Below are 20044 nucleotides of genomic sequence, written 5' to 3' on the forward strand. Positions count from 1 at the left end.
GTAATGGGTTGCTTTACCAAGACATGACTCATCCTCTACTGTCTTGCATCAAACAGGGATTTCAGAAGTTTCAGTATTTGATGCAAAATTGATTAGCTACCGTTATACATTTAGAGGTAATGACCTGCCTTTGCTTTTCTCATTTCTCTTTTCTGGTATTCATTCCTCCATTTCTTTTAGACCATATAGGCTTCTATGTCCAGGGGCAAGTGGCAGAAGTTGCTTCAACCTAATTGTCTTTCTCTACTCGTACTGTCCTCAAATGACTTTCTCTCTGTCTCAACTCTCCTCTCCCTCCCTCCTTTCTTTCTCTCTTGCTCTGCCCAGTCTCTGTCTCTGTCTGTAACTGTAGCCTGTGTTTTTCTCTCCCTCCCTCTCCCTGCGACGTATAGATACTGCATTGATCAGACACACGCACACACACACATACACTCGCAGACACATGCACACACACACACACACACACACACACACACACTCTGAGCCTCCCACTCCTTTCATCATTGATTCGCTCTGCTCTCTCTCTCTCTCTCTCTCTCTCTCTCTCTCTCCATTCTCTTTCTCTCTCTCACTCTCTCTCTCTCTGCAGCGGCACTTGTTGAATACAACCCTTGGAGAATAGAGAGAGGGGAGAGAAATAGAGGGAGAGAAACAGAGAGATAATGACAGGGAGGCAGAGGGAGGCTTTGAGACATTGCGAGATAGAACAGACAGTGAGTAGAGAGAATGGGGCTTTGGGGGATAGAGATAGAAGATAGGCTGGGAAAGGGAGAGAGAGAGACAGAAAGGAAGACTTAGAGAGAGAGAGAGAGAGACGGTAGAGGGAATCTTTTGAGATAGAGAGCAATACAGAAGAGCAGTGGAGGCTCTGAGACAGAGGGAGTGACACTTTAAGCGAAAGAGAGAGGCGACCAGACGGAGTGCATCAGAGTGCTCTCCTTCCACCTCCTACTACTCCTCTTCTGTCCTGGTCCTGACTGCTGGTGTGTGTGTAAAGCTCCATGGTGTGTCCTGACCAGAAGATTGGCTTGTACAGGTCAGAACTGTCTGGGATAGGGGTGAGCGTATCTGTCTGTAAGCGCATGTGTGCGTGCGTGCGTGTGTGTGTGTGTGTGTGTGTGTGTGTGTGTGTGTGTGTGTGTGTGTGCATTTAGAAAGAGCAGAGGAAATGAGTGTGCTGGTCTCTCCAGGTGAGTACTTTTGTGCCAGAACACACGTATTTCCCTCTGCTTGTGTTAAACTATGTGTGTGTATATCTGTGTTTATGCACACCACACTTTTACTCATGTATGACTGTGTGCATGCCTGTCTGTATTAAGTGGGAGCGATTGAGAGAGGCAATGACGTTTTTTTCAGTTAGTATTCCTGGAAACTGTTCTGCAGCATTGCTCAATAATGAAACTAGCAAGTGCGTGTATGTATGTGTGTGTGGGTTGGGAGGGGTGGGGGGGACAATGAACACAAGGTTCAGGGAAGGAAAGAAAGTATGCAAATATGCCTGGAGAGTGTTATTGACAAGGTGTCACTGTAAAGGGAGCTGTCAAAGTTAATATTAAATTGTGTGTATGAAATCAGTTGTGCTGTTTGTTTTGCTTTCTGGCTGGAGTTAAGAAAGAGGTCAAATGCTAACAGAGGTATAGAATAAGCAAAATCAAGGTATGTCTCTGAATGGGACGTGAGGGACTGGTTGAAGTCCCTGTTCTTTCGTCACTGATAAAAAAGTTGTTCTGAAGGCTCACTTTGATATTCCATGCTTCTGCCGTAATGATGTTGATGTCGATGCAGTTATTGTTATAAGACTCGAAACATGCAATAAGCCCCAAGTTCTTGGAATTCAAGTCATGTTAAAACAACATAAGTTATTTCACAATGTTCTCATTTACAGTAGGCACAGCATTTTCTTTGTGTGTACTGACTTGACTCCTCCTTTCTCTCTCCTGCCTCTACTCTCTCTCACCCACTATCTCTGCATATCCATCTCTCTTTCACACACCTCTCACTTCTCCCTCAACTGTATTCATTTTCTCACCTCATCTCAACTCTATTTTCATTCTTGCTCTCTGCTTTCTTTATGATTCTCTCAATCTTCCTTTCTCACCTCTCTGCCTCCCTCTGGCATTTCTTTTCATCTTTCACGCGTTTTGTATTCTCTCCATATTTATCACTTTATCTTCCTTCTCCACCCCTTTCCACATACCCTCCCTCCACAGATGTCTTTCTCACTGGCAGTGTCTGCAGTAAACATCTGAAACCCATCTTCCTCCTCCTCTACATCCAACATGTCCCAGCTGCTCCATGTGGAGATCCCCAACTTCGGAGCCACAGTGCTGGGCTCCCTTAACGAGCAGCGCCTGCTGGGACACTACTGTGATGTATCCATCCTGGTCAAAGGTTGGTTGACAGGAAGTCCATAGGGGTCAAAGGGTCATTTCATTTCAATTAAACATTGAATTTTTTCACAGATGTTATTCTCAACTCACTTAAAGAAGAATTAAGAATAAATGCTTTGATCTTTCAATAGAAGTTGAGAAGTATTGTTTGTTCATTTCCGAATGAGAGAGAAAAATCTTCTGAATTTCTGGAATGGAAAATGTCAAAAGTCATTATAAGTGACTTATAGTGGATTCTGAAAGTACATACAGTGTCATTGACACTCTCTGTTCCCTGTTATCTCTATCGTCCAGGCCAGGCCTTCAAAGCCCACCGGGCGGTCTTGGCTGCCAGCAGCCTCTACTTCCGTGACCTCTTCAGCAGCTCCTCCAAGACCCAATTTGAGCTGCCCTCCTCGGTCACACCTGCTTGCTTTGAGCAGATCCTCACCTTCTGCTATACAGGGAAGCTAACAATGGCAGCTAGTGAACAGCTGGTGGTCATGTACACAGCCGGCTACCTCCAAATTCAGCATATAGTTGAGAGAGGCATGGACCTGATGTTCAAGGCAAACTCACCCCACTGTGACTCGCAAACAGCAGGGTCTTTAGAGGAGACGGGATCTGAGCCACAGAGCCCTAGTAATAATGGAAACGGCCTAGCAGCGGCTGCCCTTCTGGGTACCCAGGGCTGGTCGCCATCACTCGTCATGCCACAACGTAAGATCAAACTAGAGGGGGCTGAACCGACTCCCCTGGCGATACCCTCGGGGACACAAAACAAGACCTCTTCTGCAGAACTGGGGAGTCGGCTGGCTAGGGCCAGTTCACTCTTCTACACAACGGCAGGAGGGACCACCATCTTCCCTGGGATGCCTCCTTACCACCTTCCGGGGGCTGGCGGAGTAGGCGCAGGAGCGGAGAGGTCCAGTCCTGGAGCTTCCAGCCTGCCCACCACTGACAGTCCCACATCCTACCAGAATGAGGATGAGGAGTTCGAGGAAGAGCCATATGATGGGATCACAGAAGACGCCTACAGTCAGCTCTACGGACGCTCGGCTAACCCCTATGGGAGTGAGTATTATATTATCAATATTGACTCAGTTGTCATGTCTTTGTTAAGTCTTGCAGTACCTAGTTGAACAATTTCAAGACCAACTGAATACTCAGCTGGCTACATTGATGATTATGCTTTCCTCTGTCATCTATTTTTCTGCATTAAACAATCCGAAACAATTTCATAGCTTTTCTGTTTTAGTGAGTAAAACATCAGCAACATCAACATCATTACTTTCTTATTCAAAGACAAACTCAGGAATAATGTATTTCATGGTCTATTAAACTAACTATTCTAGCATTTAGTTTGAGTCATTGACTCAAACAACCAAAGTAGACAAATTTCAACCATGAAATCTTACTGGCAACCCTGCATCCATTCCAGCTGTCTAGTAGTGTAATATCTAGTGAGTGCAATATTCTCCCTTGCCCTTGGCTCAGATCGAGGAACTTCATTTGATGTCAGACCATAGAATGAATCGCAAAATCACACTCTGCATGACTTGCAGAAATATACCACCATTTAGGAATTTGGAGCATAGTTTCTCCTAGTCCAGACATGTTATGTATTGTGCATGAAACTAATCCGCATTGATTGCATTCCACTTGCATTATTAAATCTATCACAAATCATGTATCCTGAACATTTTTAAAAAGCAGGATGTTGTGCCTCCAGTGTGTGTGGGTTCTGTAAGCATAAAGATAGCTTTATGGAGTTATGATTGGAGTGCATCGTGACCAACAACAGACTCCTTATCACAGCTACAACAGCTGGTCTGTACTGCTTTTTATCATGGCTTTCTTAGTTGTACGCACTTGCCCTCACACATACACAGATACATACATACAAACATAGAACCTGTATACACTTGTGTTTGCATTCACACACATACACACACATACACACACACACGCACACTTTACATCCTGCAGGAGTTTAACATCCTGCAGCTCAAAGGCATCAGACAGGTTTGTCAAATTCTAGAGTTTCGGATATTTATGAAATTCACTCTATCTGCAATCAGTCAGAACACCCCAGGGTGACATTGTGGGATATTTGAGAACTGTTCACGTCTTCCTCTGTGTGTGTGCACGCTTGTGTGTGTGTGTGTGTGTGTGTGTGTGCGCGCATGCATGAGTGCGTGCATGCACAAACACTTTTCAGTATGTGTGCCTGTGTGTGGCAATAAATGGTTTCATTTTTCTTTTATGTGTTCGTGTGTATGTGTGTGTCTGTCTGTGTGTGTGTGTGTGTGTGTGTGTGTGTGTGTGTGTGTGTGTGTGTGTGTGCGTGCGTGTGGGTGTGGGTGTGGGTGTGTGCACATGCATACACTCACAAGTGATCTTAGAGGTCAGGGGGAACATTTTTGTGCGTAAGAACCTAACACCCAGCTTGAGACCTGTCCCACTCCAAACCTCAAGTTGCTGATGCAGCATTATGACTTATCTAGGATACATCTGCAATGCTCTAAAACATTTATGAAACACAACATACTTGTATGGGATTACACCATCCTTCTATACTGTTTTTGAAGCCTCTCTTTTAATAGGGGGGGGGGCTGATAGTGTAGCTTTGTTTGTACAGTATATACTGTACAGGATGGATGGATGGATGGATGATGGATAGATGGATGGATACGCATTTATCTGTTCCCATTTCCCTATGTAACACAAAACCCTTGCGGTTTTCTGAGCCCTTCTTAACCCTTTCCACACCTGCTTGCTTTCATCAGTCCAGGACAAGCCAGAGATGGCAGCGGTGCCCTTGGCCCTGGAGAACCGCAACTGTGTGCTGATCCGCCGGGACCTGGTGGCGCTGCCTGCCAGCCTCATCAGCCAGATTGGCTACCGCTGCCACCCTAAGCTCTATACTGAGGGAGACCCTGGGGAGAAGCTGGAACTGGTGGCTGGTAGGCATGCACACAGACACGCAGACACACACACATCTACACACGCACAGTCACACACGCGCACACAAGTTGTGGTCAGTCACCAAATGAAAAAACATATCTATTACATGAGTTCTAAAAGGTGTAACTCATTGAAACGAATTGAATTAGATTTAAAAGCAGAGATAAAGTGGAGACAAGATAGAGATTAGACTACTTAAAATATTTTCTGAATGTGATGGTGTTGAAAAGAAAGCAAAAGCCAGTAGTTCAATAACGTGCTTTGTTTTAACAGCCTTTGTCTTAGATTCCTCTCCTGATCTCTTATTCCACTTTGCTTGGCTCCAGTAACGTTGTCCTTGAGCATAAGTTTCAAGTCTAGTTGTAGAATAGGGGATTAAATGGAAATTAATTCAACGGCATCGGTAGAGACAGAAAATGTTGAATTCAGTGATGTTATAGAAATGGGTTGTAATGTGACCAGTTTTCCCAGAGGATGCTCTTTTTTTGTTCTCCACCAGGTACACAGGTGTTCATGACTCGAGGCCAGCTGATGAATTGTCATCTATGTGCCGGTATCAAACACAAAGTCTTGCTCCGTCGTCTGCTAGCCACATTCTTTGACAGGTGAGTACGGGGAGTTATCTAAAATTAAGCTGGAGAGGCATGTAAATAAAATAGCCCAAATATTTTTGGACATGATAGTTCACGATAGTATTATTATTCCAAAAAGACCTACAGCTTGAGTTCTGTTTATGACTCCAACACTACAACTGTTGTTTCAAACTAACTTTCACACCCCATCTGTGGCCATGTTGTGCAATGCGGTTGTTATGTGTGTTCCCATGTTTATCTGTGTGCCTGTTGTTGACTCTGCCCCCTGGTGTTGACACTGTGTCTCTACAGAAACACCTTAGCCAATAGCTGTGGGACAGGTATCCGTTCCTCAACTAGTGATCCCAGTAGGAAACCCCTGGACAGCAGGGTCCTCAATGCTGTCAAACGTAAGTTCATTAAAACTATCCAATATACAGTATGTGATATCATTTTGAAACAATACAATTTGTGTAAATGGAGGGCTCTCTTTTTCTCTTGTTACAGTCTACTGTCAGAATTTCAACCCTAACTTCAAGGAGAGCGAAATGAATGTCATTGCCGCAGACATGTGCACAAATGCGAGGCGCGTCCGCAAGCGATGGTTGCCCAAGATCAAGTCCATGCTGCCTGATGGCATGGAGGTGTACCGTGCAGGAATGGGCATGGGGGCTGCTGTGGGTTTGGGCCTGGCATTGGGTGCCCCCCAGCCAGGAGTAGCCCTCCCATTTGAGCCTGACTTCAAGACCCTAGAGCAAAGGTTGTACCCAGATCGGAAGGACCCACTCAGGACTCACCCACTGCTGGCTGAGGGCAGTCCAGGGCCGGGGGTGGCTGGAGCAGAGGCTGTTGAAGGTGAAGGTGTCGCCCAGGAGGAGCAGGAGGAAGATGAGGATGAGGCAGGGTTAGAGGGTGTGGATGGGTCACTGGGGGCGCCGACTTTGATCCCAGGAGCTGAGGCAGGCGGACGTGGTGACACGCCCCCTGAGCAGGAAGCGGAAGGTTTCGGAGAAGGTCTGAGGGTGAATGGACAGTGAATGTCCTTTTGGGCTGCCTCTCACATTGTGAAATCTGTTTAACACCACACTTTCTTTTGTTTGCTCTCTTACTCTATCTCTCCTCCAGCACTCTTTCTCCTTCTCTGTGCTTCCTCAACGGAAAATATTCAGCACAAACGTTACGCTAGAACGTACAATACAGTACTTCGTTACACACACATGCATGCGCACACATGCGTGCTTGTGCACACACATACTCAAACAACACCAATTATTTTTTCAATAGAAACTGAGTAGACACAGGCATAGCATTAGCACATTAAAAAAAAATAAACCCTTTCTGCTCCACCCTTTTCTTAGTGTACTCAGTATTTACTCAGTATTTCCGCACCCACAGCAATATTACAATGGGCTTATAGCAGAACAAATGCTGTAATGACTCATCATTTCAGTGCAACACAAAAGCTACATTTTTTTTGCAGATTCTCTGTGGAGTGTTGTATAGAAAAAGGTTTGTAAAATGATATTCCGTTTTCTTGGAAAGCTGCCTCTGAAAATAACCCAAGTAACCTTGGTAGGAACAGATCACTCTGTGTCACAGACTGAGCTGTGCTCCCTAATAAGAAGCACATTTGGCACAGTGTTTGACCACTTCAGGTCAAATTATTGTATAAATTAATAATTTTCTTTGATTACATATGTCTGGCACAAACTCCAGGTTTTCACTTTGTGGCTTTGTGAAAGGTTGAAATGTATTTGAAAACCAACGATAACAAGATATTGTCATCAAGATTTTTAAGTTCTCCGCTTAGCTTGTTTAGGGTTTAAGTAAGGACTGGGCTTATAATAAACTCTTAGGCTCATGGTGCTGCAGTTTGTGCAGCAAACTGGAAACAGCTCAGACCCCACCCATATGGCCCTTCAGGCATCACTCAAAAATACATTAATTTATGAGTGGTACCATATATATCTATTATTCGGCTGTATGTAAAATTTCAATTTCAGAGAAAAGTGTAGTGCATTACCACCAGTGAGTTAGATCACACTTCTGCTGAATTAACAACGCAGTTTTATGTTGTGTGAACGGGAGCATGTGATTTTTGAGATGATGAACTCAACTTGTTGCATAAGGATAGGGGTTTTCTACGCAATTCGACCAAGGATCTAAAACACATGAAGGAGTTGTTTGTCTATGGATATTTGCCCATGACATGTTAGATTAGATCGTCAATGTGATGCCTGTGTCTGCTCAGATATGGATACACACACACACATACACACACACACACAAACAGACACACACACAGACTTGCGTGCACATTTTTCCACCTTGTGATCTTAGCCTTTAATATCTGCACCAATGTAATCAAAAACACTGTCCAAGCAGCTTAACAATGCTTTTAACTCTTAAGCATCCTTTTACAATAGACCATTCAGTCTTGGAGAGATAGAGACATCAGAGACATGAACAAAACCATGCACTAACACAGAGCTTGCATGCATGAATACAGAGAATGGATACAGAGAATTATAGAAAACAGAGCCACAAACCTGCATCCAGATAAGAAAACAGCTACTGTTGCCTCAAGATATGCCATTAATACGCAAAAGGAATGAGGGACTTTTTCCATTTCTCACTGGGATGTGACCTCAGTCTGACGCAGGTTAGCCCCAGATTGACTCGGCGCTGACCTAGGTTTGACCCCGGTTTGACTGTGTTTGACGCAGTATTGATCGGGTTCATAACGTAGGTCGGAGCATGCTGTCTCCTCGAGTAGACTCAAGATGTGGAATGGTGAGAGGAAGCGCACTACATAGTATGGTAGAAGAATAGCGCACTACCAAAGTGTGATGCCAGAGAGAAGCACTGTTTCACCTTGATGTGGTGGAGTGATTGGCACTAAGACTACATAGTCCTGCTTCCATCCTCTGACCTGTTTTTTTTTTTTTTTTTGTAAATTATTGAATTAAACTAATAAGAGCAATTTCTGCTGGCTTATTGCATTTGCACTTGAAAAGATTATAGGGTGGGAAACTAAGGAGTTTGGCAAGATGTGACTGTACTAAAGATTGACTGAAAATTTCCCCACATCTTCCTGATGAATTCTGTGATTAGGGGATTGTGGAGTTGGACAAGTGACAAACAGTCTTTGTGACGATGACTGTTCCTATACTTTGGGGCGGAGTGAGGAAATGTTGCACAGGGACTTAAACCTGTTTTTGTTGTACTCATTTTCTTTTTGATATTTGTTTTCATGCTTTCTGCCACGCTTAGGGATGTAGTCTAAACAGCCTTTCTTTGTTGTGTTGCGCATTGGTTTTAAAAGATACAGATACACTGTTGTATGTTTGATTTTATTCAGGTTTTCCTGATCAATAGTCAAAGCTTCACATGTAATCACAAGATCAGACCATCAATTTGAATGTCCGCAAAATATTAACGATCAACCCCCAGATTAATTTAAGCCACCAACGTTTTGGAAAGCTTAGCTGTTTATGATGTGGTTGAAAGATGGAAATATGTTTATGTTTGCTCTGAAAAAACAGTGACATATGGTATAATAGCATTCACCAGAAGAGTTTTCACTGAAAAAATTGGTAGCATAAACTAACAGCCAAGCAGAAAATATATGCCCCCTGTCAAATTTGAGCACTTTGTTTATGCTTTAATGCCGTGCCATTTCAAAGGTTGGGCCAGTTATTACATGTCTGTATTCTACTCATCTTGTTTATGGTTCTTTGGGGGAAGCTTTAAGATGGCCCTGCACAAGGAGCACAGGGTTATAATTGCACTAGGTAACGATAAAAAAAGTTTACAGTATTTTTTGAAGAAATGTGATCTGCCATAGAAAACAGGGCTGTGGGAGAATAACTGAGATCATGGATGAATGTAAACTGTAGCACTGCTTCGGCTAGGGGTCCAAGCCTTGATTGAATATGGTAAAATACTGAATCTCTTTTTTATATGACACACTTTTTCACAGCTGTATAGTATCTACACATCAAAACGGGCCATGAAATAACCCTTATTTGACAGTGAGACTGGGTGACGCTTTAACCCGGAGCTGTAGTGATTTTCACACTGTTCATGTGAATAGGTCTTCCAATGTGATGGAACAGGAGGGAGCGTTTCCCCTAATAAATATAGAATTGAACTAGGTTCATGTGCAGGCCTTTATGATCTTTCTGATCATGTCCTATCTATATCCCAACAAGCTCTTGATTTTTTTTTAACTATCCTGACAATTTTCTATGCCTCTGCTTTATGAGCTAACATTGCAATGACATGTAAGTGTTGTGTGTGTTAACAAGATATACTTAGGAGAGGGATACTGTATACTTTAAGATTTAGTAAATTATTACTTATCTCAGTTTGAGTTTATTCAGGAGCCGCTATCTTAATTCCCTCGCGTACAAAATTTGACATTTGAGAGGATGTAATCACCTACACTTTTGACATATTAGTGCAATCATCATCAGGTATCGATCTGTCCCAAAATGTATATATAGCATTTTGGAATGAAACCCGTCAATTACACAGTTATTTCTTAATTTAGATTACAAATAAAATGTTTTGCATTGCATTTAGATGAAATGCAATCCGGAAATCTGAAATCAGTGTACGACTCTGTTAAGCTGTACAGTAAATACCTTAATATATTTTTCTCTCTTCGTATTCTCATACACAGTAATTCTACTCCAGTATTTCTATTAAAATCTATTTTCTAACATGCTGAATTTACATGGCCACTATTTGATCGAAGAGGAATTTGAAAACAACTCCAGTTAAAATAAAGCAGTGAATAGCAGAGGGCGGGAAGCATTGATATGTTCCATTGTAATGATAAAAGGGTCTGGATCAGTGCCTTAGACTGTGTGTGGATGTTGTGATAAAACACCATCAGTTTATGTTCAGACATTAATGACCTATAGCTGTAGAATGCCGACGATGATGGAGCTGTTTCCTCTACTACAGTTGTAATTAGTGCTGGGTGATATGGTTGAAATCAGTAGCACGATAATTATAAGGATTTTTTTCGATATCGATATATATTGCGATATGGTTCACGTATGCAAAATCACGTTAAATAATCAAATGAATGTTCATCCCATTAAACCAAACGGTAATGTTTGGTGTGATGTCAAACAAAACTGAAATTTTCAAATAATGTTCCTACCACACCTCATTTTGTCAGAGTTTTTAAACAAAATTTGCTTGTTAAATCAATTTAGACAGCAGAATTGTGTATCACAATATCCCAAAATCATCAGATCATCACAATATGATTCCACTGAAGGACAATAAATGATAATATTGAATTATCGCCCAGCACTAGTTGTAATGCTAAACAATGTGGCCGCCAAGAACCTTGGTATAGGCATGTATGTAATATTTTATTCACTTTCTTACACATACAACAGTTTAATGACTTTTCGTTTGTCACCATCTCAGTACTTTGAACCGTTAGAAGAGAAACCGTACACATATCCCGTTGAAGTAATTGTAACATAGATGAACTCAAATGCTTTCATGGCTCATCAACAAGAACAAGTTGGATCCCCTAGACTGACAAGCTCTGAGTTCCTAAGAGTGAAAAACCATCTTAAAAAGTTGTTTTAAAAGTGGAGGTTTATTAATAAAGACTTGCTAGTCGAATGATTCAAGTTTTGATAAAAGTGGCCATCCGATGGTAGAGAAGGTTATAGCACTTTTAAAATAGAGATGCAGATATTTGTACCAACTCACACATGTTCATTGCCTTTATCAGTACCTTTAGGATGAGGCTTTTGGGAGGCTTCAGTCGTAGAATAGTCTTTTACTCATAAAACCCCTTTTTTTTTTAAAAAAAACAAACATTTTCCTTTCACCTTTTTAACTTGTTTCAACCAGCTTGTTTACTATTTGTCTGCCTTACTGCATAATCTGTCTCTGTCCCAGCCAAAAAATACCAACCTTCTTATCAAAAAACTGTTTTCTTGCTTCTCTCCCCGCTTGTAGTCTATTTTCCTGTACAGGGTGAATTTGAAAATGAATGATGTTGCACTAAAAACTGAGTAATTCTCAGAGAATGTCATGGCTAACCCTTAAGAGAACAAGCTCTATTTGAGGTGGCTGAAAGAAAATGTCCTGTAATATGTGTGTAATGTTATGTGCTAATTTACAATGTTTATTTGATTGAAATTGAGGTCTCCTCTACAGCAAAAATACTCTGTGGTTAAGATTTCATTTTTTTTCACCTAGGTCAGTGATGCTCAACTTTTTTCATATCAAGGACCCATAATTTAGTCCACATTGGGGCCACAAACCCATTTGATGAGATTTTGTCTGTCACACCCAAATCTGAGAATATTTTTTATTGTTAGATTTTATCCACAATTCCATGACTATCTGTATTGTAGGTAAAGCGATAACAGTGAAACTATGATCAAAATAGTCATTCTTCTACATTCTGTAATTGTGTTAACTTCTTGTAAATTAAATAATGGAGAAGTTCAACAATTCATAAATTTGCTGGGGACCCCCTGGAACCCCCTCAAGGACCCCCGGTGGTCCCCGGACCCCACGTTGAGAACCACTGGACTAGGTGACCAATGAAAAGGAGAAATTATGAGATATGGTAGGATTGTACATTATTTTGTTGGCTTAAAATACCCTATTTTCACAAATTTTCCTTTACAAATTGACTTTGTTACCCACTGTCCAACCCCTTACATAGTGCTCAACCACCATTGCTGTAAGTCTAATGGTTTTCAGCCCTGTAAGAGGCATTTCAAATGAAGGCCCTGTGATGAGGTTTTATAGCATGGCCCAATCTCTTATAAAATTGCAGATCTATTGTTCCTCCGAAGGGTTGGTCTTGGAAACGGTTAATTTGTACTCAAAGAGACACTTGTATCATAAAATGCATGCCATTCAGACACTCATTGTTCTAACCCAGTGAAACCTATGATCTTTACACACCATGTATTTTATGCTGAATAACAGTGTAGCTGTTAGCTAACAAAGTAGTGTGGAGTCTTGCAATGGCTAGGTTTGCATTTTTATCACACACTCTGGCCCTTTATTGAATGTTTGCATAAACTTAAACTTACTGTAACAACAACAGCAGCAGAGTAGTGACTAAGAGAGGAAAACGTAGACTTACTATTCAGTTGAGTGTGCATTTGAATTCTCAGCAGACTCAGAAAAAAATGCACTAAAAGTTTGTGTATGTAACTTTGAACATAATGCCAGCACTTTAGAATTACTTAGGAAAATGAAATGTCGAGAGTGACTGAAGGTTAGGCAGAAAGGGGGGAAAGCAACCTTCAAAGCCATGTGCTCAGAGCGCTGACAATCAGAGTAGGGATGAGACCCAAAGTGCACTATGGGAGATCTGTCATGAATTGCTGTGCTCCTGCTAATTGCCTTGTCATTCTCCAGCTTGCTATTGGTCTTTGCTAGCTTACTATTCCAGAACGGAGGTACATGGTGGTGTTAACTCAAGCCTCCTTGGTTATAAGTGTATGTCTCTGCAACAAGGACTGATTGATATCTGACTGATACCTTGGTGCTTCATGAACAGAGGTGTCCCATGTTGACATGGGCCATGTCTGTAATGCTCTGGTTAGCATGGGCCCAACCTGGTCCTCAGTCCAGGGTTAGTGGTAACCTCTCTACGGACTAGAGTCCTTATGAAGAAAGAGGATCTTACCATGCGACCCTAGATTTTGGTCATGATAACGATGTTATTCACTATCAACAGGGCTTGGACCAGGCAAACTGGGATGGGAGAATTTCAGTGTTGAGACTGCTTTATGTTTCAAACGAAAGATGTTAAAATGTTTATGCGCCTTCTGACTCAAGCATCAATAATATATACAAGAGAAATGCAAGTTGCCACTTTTGATGTTGCATAAAAATCTTAAAGTAACCTTCATTCCCATCATGGTATTTCCCATCACCAGTTTCAATTGTGTAGTTCAAGAGTAACTGATTTCTTTAAAATGCAATACAGAAAAGTCTGCTTTCTAATAAAAATCCTTACTTCACCATATACTGCCTTCCTCTTTCTTTTGTCTGTGTTTATATTTTTATGTCTTTGAAATATCTATGGTATTACCTCAGTAGGATGGGTACCTTCAGGCAAATACAGGGGTTTCCAAGCTGGACCCAGATGCATTAGACCAGGGAACCCCATTTGACAAGACTGTGCTCTAAGGAACCCCGTCTGAGAAGATTTTTGTTAGTATAGAAATGCATAACTATAGGTGGGGAGATAACAGTGGGCAAAGTATATATATATGCCATTATGTATATTATATTATTTATAATATATATGTATATTATTTATATATTTATATTTATATATCATAGTGTGCCAATGTGAGTGAAATAACCGTGAAATTAAATTATATCCTTAAAGGCCCTTGGAGGACCCTACTTTTGGGACCACAAGGTTATACACAGTTTTCTTTTTTGCGGAAACTGTATTCTCAACTGGCTTCAATTTTGTAATCACATTATTTTCAGAAATTTTGTCTGGAGCTATGAAAACCATTGGGAGGCTACATGGGACATCATGGTCTGCTCCCTGCTGGATCCACAGATAACCCCTGATATACCAACAGTAGCACATAAGCACCTCAACATACTGACACTCACTCACCGAGGTGAATAAGAGGATGGAGATATTGATTATTATTGGAGAGGGACGTATTGTCCCACCCCTGTCATAATAGGCTGAATCATTCAGAGAGATCTCTGTGCCATAGATGTATTAAACGGGTCTGTGCTCTGTCTGTGTATCTATTGCTCTGGCGTCTACTTGTAGTCCTACGCATTACGTTTCTGCTGGATAAACCGCGCGGCTCGGCGTGTTTTCCCTCATCTTCCAGCAGTCAACAGAGTAAATCTTAGCGGTAGATAAGCCTTATACAGTCTATCTGAGATAGACTGTATAACGCCGGGTAAAAACAACAGTACTCCAGGTCGGAGAACAACAGCTTCTGTCGTTCAGAATGAGTGACGACCCGGACTCTCCTCCCGAGAGGGAAATGAAGGCAAGTTGTGCTGACAAGTCGGCATGTGTAAGCTAACGTTAGCTAGCACTAGTTCGCTCTAGAATTGCTTGGTTAGCTTAGCGAGTTGGCTAGCCAGCTGGCTGGTGTTTAAGCTTACACTGTCTTTACTAGTAAAATACCACAAAGTGGTCACGGAGCCAGATCGATAACAGTTAGCTAACTACTCGGATCACATATCAGTAACGTTTTAACAAACGAATAGCTAAAGCTCTTTTGGCACTGTAACTTTATCTTTTGCGAGCTAACGCAAACTGTTATTGCTGTTATTAGCATGGTACTAACCAACGTCAACGTGCAGCTTGAAAGTTTTATGCCGGTGAGTTACATACGCTTACATGTGTCAGTTAAGTTGAAGTAATCAAATCCTGGTAATCGCATAAATTAAGCGAATATGCAATTCCAGGTTTTAGACAAGCGAAATAACGTTAGCAAGCGTTAGCCAAGGCTTTAGCTGGCTACATTGTACTCACATATTTTCTGTCTTGGGTCACGCATATTTATATTGTTATGTTTTTTCTCGACTGTGGAAAGTCACAGTAGAATGAAGTTAACGCTTGCAATTACTGAATTGGGACCGCATACATTTGCCAGCCATCACCTGTCATCCGGAAACAACAAAGTATTAACGTTAGCTAAAATGCTGGTTTCTTTTTCTGTTTCAGGATTTTCAGTTTCGTCAGATGAAGAAAACGAGAGTTTTTGAGTCGCCTGATGATTTACCAAAAGATAGATCCAGTCTGCTCGCCCTCTCAAACAAATTTGGACTAACATTCGTCGGGCTGGACAGGACGCTAAAGGTTTACCTAACACAACACATCCTGGCTGCTGACGAAGTGGAAGGCAACTCCAACGAAATAGGTATGGACATGCCCCTCTAAGACCATTCAGGGCTTTGAGTTTTTATTTCAGTTTTGCACTACCTTGTCATCCATTTCACTGTGACTGTCAATCAATACACTGTCAATCCCTTCCCGTACATCTCTCCTGCTTACAACCCATCTTTCCTCTTTTTTTCCCCCAATCCTCCCCTTCTCTCCAGTTGAGGGGACCGCAGCGTTGGTGGAAGTACCGGTGGCGCTGCCTCTGCATAACTTGGCCCTCAGCTGCGATGAGCTTACTCTGTCAGTATGTGGCATGTCTGAGGAGGCCGGGCTGTCTCTGGCGTTCTATGACGTCCGCACCTTCATGAACAAGGTACTGCTTCTCTCAGTTTCCTCAGTCTCTGTTCTTCCTCACGTATGCACCTTCTTTTTTTGGATAATGCTCCACAACATATAAGCCATTACAGTTGTCTAAATTAGATTGCTATTTGTGAAGCAGGGTTAAATTTGTTCGGTTAAAGTCACGACTTTGTTAGAAATCCTGATTCAAGAGTGTAACTTTTGAATTAGCTGGGGAGAGACGTACAGGGATTAAGCTGCAATCCTTGCTTTCACAAATGACACCTGTAACCATCAGTTAAAAAAAACAGCATTTGTTGATGATATTATTATACATTTTATTTGTATAACATGTTTCAAAATAGTTACAAGTACTGTAGACAATAAAACAATATTATTATATATTATTGGATGTGCCTGGATGACTGAACTTGATGAGTACACATTTTCCACATTTTTTCCTCCCCAAAATCATCCTGTGATTGACTGGTAGATTCAAAAACCCATATTGCCCATCCTAGAATTTAACAAAGGTGAAAATATTGCACACACTCATTGCTTCTACCGGTAACTGAGTTCATAATACCTATTAGCAAAAATGGATTGGAAAAAAAGTAAAATAATTTTCTTTTTTCAAGTATTTAATATGTGGGTATTTGGTAAAGTATGGGCCATACTTCATCAGTCTCATCAGTTTTTTTTTTTAAGTTTCGAAATGTATCCAATTCATAGTATTCTGTTACAGCACCACACGGCCATCTTGCTAGGAAATTAACAGGTGATTGTAATAAATTAACAGGTGATTACAATTACATGACAAACACAGCCAATGAGCTGTGTGTATTGTAAAACGCCATATTGGTAGGAAATGTATGTGAAATCATGAGAAAACTATGAATAGAGCTGCATGATAAGGGGAAGAAATTATGTTGTGACTATAAGTTAACATTGATTTCTATTTGAAGTGTGAAATGATAAACATTTGAGTTAATCTTATTTCCTTGTTACAATGATAAAGGCAGAGATTCGTTTGTCTACTCAAAATGGATCACTAAAATGAACATACCAGTATCATAACTGAAACCATTTAGGCTATTTTCAAAAATGTATATACTGTGACTGGCTGATGCTCTCAACAACTGTTAAAAAATACAGCTGTCATCTGACATGACATCATGACATGACACGCTCATTCTCTGTAAAGTCCTTTGAGACATACTTGTGATAAAGGGCAATACAAATAAATGAACTTGAAGTTGACGTGAACATCACCTTCTATAAAGTACAACAGGTGGCGACATCACCTGGCACCAAAGATCAGCCAATGGACATTAGCCATTAGATGTCAGGCTTTACAGAATTGGATTTGGTGTATTTTCGACAGCTCTAGTAAATGCAATTTTATTAGCTATTACTACTTACAAAGCGTTTGAAAACAAAGTTGGATGCTATTTTACAAGGCGCTGTCAGGTTGAATCACAGTTTGGGTTACATTTTTACTGGTTTGTTGGTATTTGGTCACTATGCATTCTTTATACAGCTCTCTGTGGTGGTGTTGGAAGCGTAGTCATTACAACTGCTTGTTATTTTTTGTATAGTTCAAATCTGCTCTCCTAAACTCACACTGCTGCCTAGTGATGAGAGTTTTTCCTGGCTCAAAAAGAGGCTTCAGAGCGGCCGGTCTGGCTTTGTCATCGTGGCCAATTTAACACCCAAACCCCCTCTATTACAATTTTATGCTTTGTATAGACACCAACTTTTGGCATAGACTAACATAACATTGTCCTAGATGAGCCATTCTTTAGCTTTTAAAATCGAGTTTATTCATATTTCCATGGCTAAGAGGACGAGAACAGACACCTAAGTTTGTAAGTGTTAATTCACAACTCGATTTGTCCCCAACAGGGAAGTTTATAAGTGGCGGGGTGGCTTCTTTACTTCCATAAAAGATTAGTGCCATTGCAATTTTGTTAATGTTAATAAAAAAAAATGTATTGAATCAGGTGTCATTATGCTATGATAAATCAGACATGTACAAAATATTTTTTTTTCTCAAAATGTTTGTTTTTCTTTCATTTTTTCTTTCTAATTAAAACACAAGTAAACAACAATCACAATTCTTCAGCTGTGTAATTAGAGCATACAATAAATGAACAAATCTCCCAGCTGTGTGACTAGAACATAAAAAAGAACAATTTACTCAGGTGTGGAAAATCATATGAAAAATAAATAATAGTGATGGAATCATTTATTTTTAGGATAACGTGTGCTCGATGTGTGTAAGATCACAACCGAATAGCTAAGCTGGTGGTGAATTATTTTTGGGACCGATTCATCCTCATTAGTAACGGTGTTACTAATAACCTCCTCTTCCTCAGTGTCATTCATTTCTTTAAGTTGGCTTGCTTCTCTCTGCCTTTCATACTATCCTGCTTTCCACTCACTCTGAATGTTAGACACTGCCTCTCTGGTCTGATTGGTTAACAGCTGGCAAGGAGGCCTATGATTGGCCAACAAGTCAATATCAGTTTGCACTATGCACACTGCACTAAGTGTGATTCTCCAACAAATGCGGGTAGATCAGTCTGGTAATAATAATTAAGGTAGTGCAAAATAATATATTTGGAAAAAAAACCAACAACCCTCAAATCACAATTTTAATTTGGATTTTAATTGTGGAACCCTGGTAAGCAGCTCTTTAAAGTCCTCATCATTTTCTAGATTTTGTCACTTGACCTCTTTCTGTTTTTTTCTGCCTCTCCAGATGAGACCCCAGAAGCTACCTTTTGCAGCTATGCACCCAGCAGTAGAACCAGGCACTTGTGTGCTGGACCTGAAATGGAACCCTGTTCAGGCGTCCATGTTGGCTGCCTGTCTGTCTGATGGCAGTATGATGGTTCTGGACGTTACTGACAGTGTTGCATTGCAGGCCGAGCTGCCTGCCTCCAGTGGCATCACATGCAGTGAGTGGGACACTGAGAGTAATCATTCTGTCTATGTATTGTCTTTTGGGATGGCTAAATAAAATGGTCCTTCTTTCTTTAGTACTGACAGTTTACTCACGTGTTGTTTAATGGTAAATACTCATGTTTTGTGTAGTACTAATAAAAAACAAATGGTAAGCATTTCAAGGAAATTAAGTTAGAACCGCCTGTATCTCCATTTTGCACTATGTGAGACAGATCTAGTAAATTTCTCTTGCTTCACACAGTTTGCTGGAGTCCCAAAGGAAAACAAGTGGCTGCTGGAAAAATGAATGCCACAGTCAGTCAATACACTCCGGTGAGTGGATGTAATTCACTGTAAGAAAATAGAAAAAAAATAGAACACTCATTGATCCCTGCTGTAACGAATACCCAATAACTGATAGAGTTTCTCCTCTGGTGAATAGGCACTGCAAGAAAAGAAAGTGATCCCCTGCCCAAACTTCTACAGCTCTGACAACCCTGTCAAAGGTGAGGTCGCCACTGCACTATGTATAAAATCACATTTTACCAATCGAGGCCTGTATACTGAGCTTTTTGTCCTCTTTATTGGTGAGAGATGATGCACTCTAATGTCATCTGCCTTACACGTTCTCACTCTCATTACTGCTCTCTACAACCCTCTCTTTCCCACGTTCTCTCACAGTTCTGGATGTGCTGTGGCTGAGAACCTATGTGTTTGCAGTGGCATACGCTGCTGCAGATGGGTCCCCCGAAACCCCTCCTGAGCTGGTGGTGATCTCTATTCCTGTGAGTTTACCCTGCAGCTAAGTTACACTTAATTCAGTCTACACCACCACTGCGATCCTTTAAAGCCTTGGGGCAATATAAATGCAATCAATCATTTTCACCCAACAGATACACCTAATCACTACACAAAGAAGAGTTGGCTGCAGTGTAATCTAGTCTGTTCTCTTAACTTTTCTCTTT

General features: G+C 41.1%; 2 protein-coding genes across 4 annotated transcripts in view; both read left to right on the plus strand.

Moving 5' to 3' along the window:
- The first annotated feature begins 2265 nt into the window (after positions 1 to 2265).
- LOC139664793 (nucleus accumbens-associated protein 2) lies at positions 2266 to 13935 on the plus strand. Its single transcript, XM_071543750.1, has 6 exons — positions 2266 to 2391; positions 2685 to 3443; positions 5159 to 5335; positions 5836 to 5941; positions 6221 to 6318; positions 6416 to 13935. Exons 1-6 carry the CDS (start codon positions 2280 to 2282, stop codon positions 6943 to 6945), a joined length of 1782 nt encoding a protein of 593 aa, XP_071399851.1. The 5' UTR covers positions 2266 to 2279; the 3' UTR covers positions 6946 to 13935.
- An 859-nt stretch (positions 13936 to 14794) lies between these two features.
- Positions 14795 to 20044, plus strand: part of nup214 (nucleoporin 214) — an 80798-nt gene continuing 75548 nt past the window's right edge. For all 3 annotated transcript variants that reach the window (XM_071543751.1, XM_071543753.1, XM_071543752.1), the window contains exons 1-7: positions 14795 to 14949; positions 15633 to 15828; positions 16010 to 16164; positions 18895 to 19093; positions 19342 to 19412; positions 19522 to 19585; positions 19761 to 19864. In XM_071543751.1, the coding sequence (XP_071399852.1) occupies positions 14908 to 14949; positions 15633 to 15828; positions 16010 to 16164; positions 18895 to 19093; positions 19342 to 19412; positions 19522 to 19585; positions 19761 to 19864 (831 nt within the window). In that variant the 5' untranslated portion in view covers positions 14795 to 14907. The remainder of the gene's footprint in view (positions 14950 to 15632; positions 15829 to 16009; positions 16165 to 18894; positions 19094 to 19341; positions 19413 to 19521; positions 19586 to 19760; positions 19865 to 20044) is intronic.

This window comes from Centroberyx affinis, unplaced genomic scaffold (assembly GCF_046629955.1).
Source record: "Centroberyx affinis isolate AG114_WGS23_722 - 3 ecotype Tasmania unplaced genomic scaffold, CSIRO-AGI_Caff_v1 ptg004373l_1, whole genome shotgun sequence".
NCBI classification, from domain to species: domain Eukaryota; kingdom Metazoa; phylum Chordata; class Actinopteri; order Beryciformes; family Berycidae; genus Centroberyx; species Centroberyx affinis.

Coding starts and splice junctions, on each gene's coding strand:
- LOC139664793 (XM_071543750.1), top strand. CDS start 2,280: ATGTCCCAGCTGCTCCATGTGGAGATCCCCAACTTCGGAGCCACAGTG. Junction 2,392..2,684: donor TGTATCCATCCTGGTCAAAG/GTTGGTTGACAG, acceptor TCTATCGTCCAG/GCCAGGCCTTCAAAGCCCAC. Junction 5,942..6,220: donor CTAGCCACATTCTTTGACAG/GTGAGTACGGGG, acceptor GTGTCTCTACAG/AAACACCTTAGCCAATAGCT.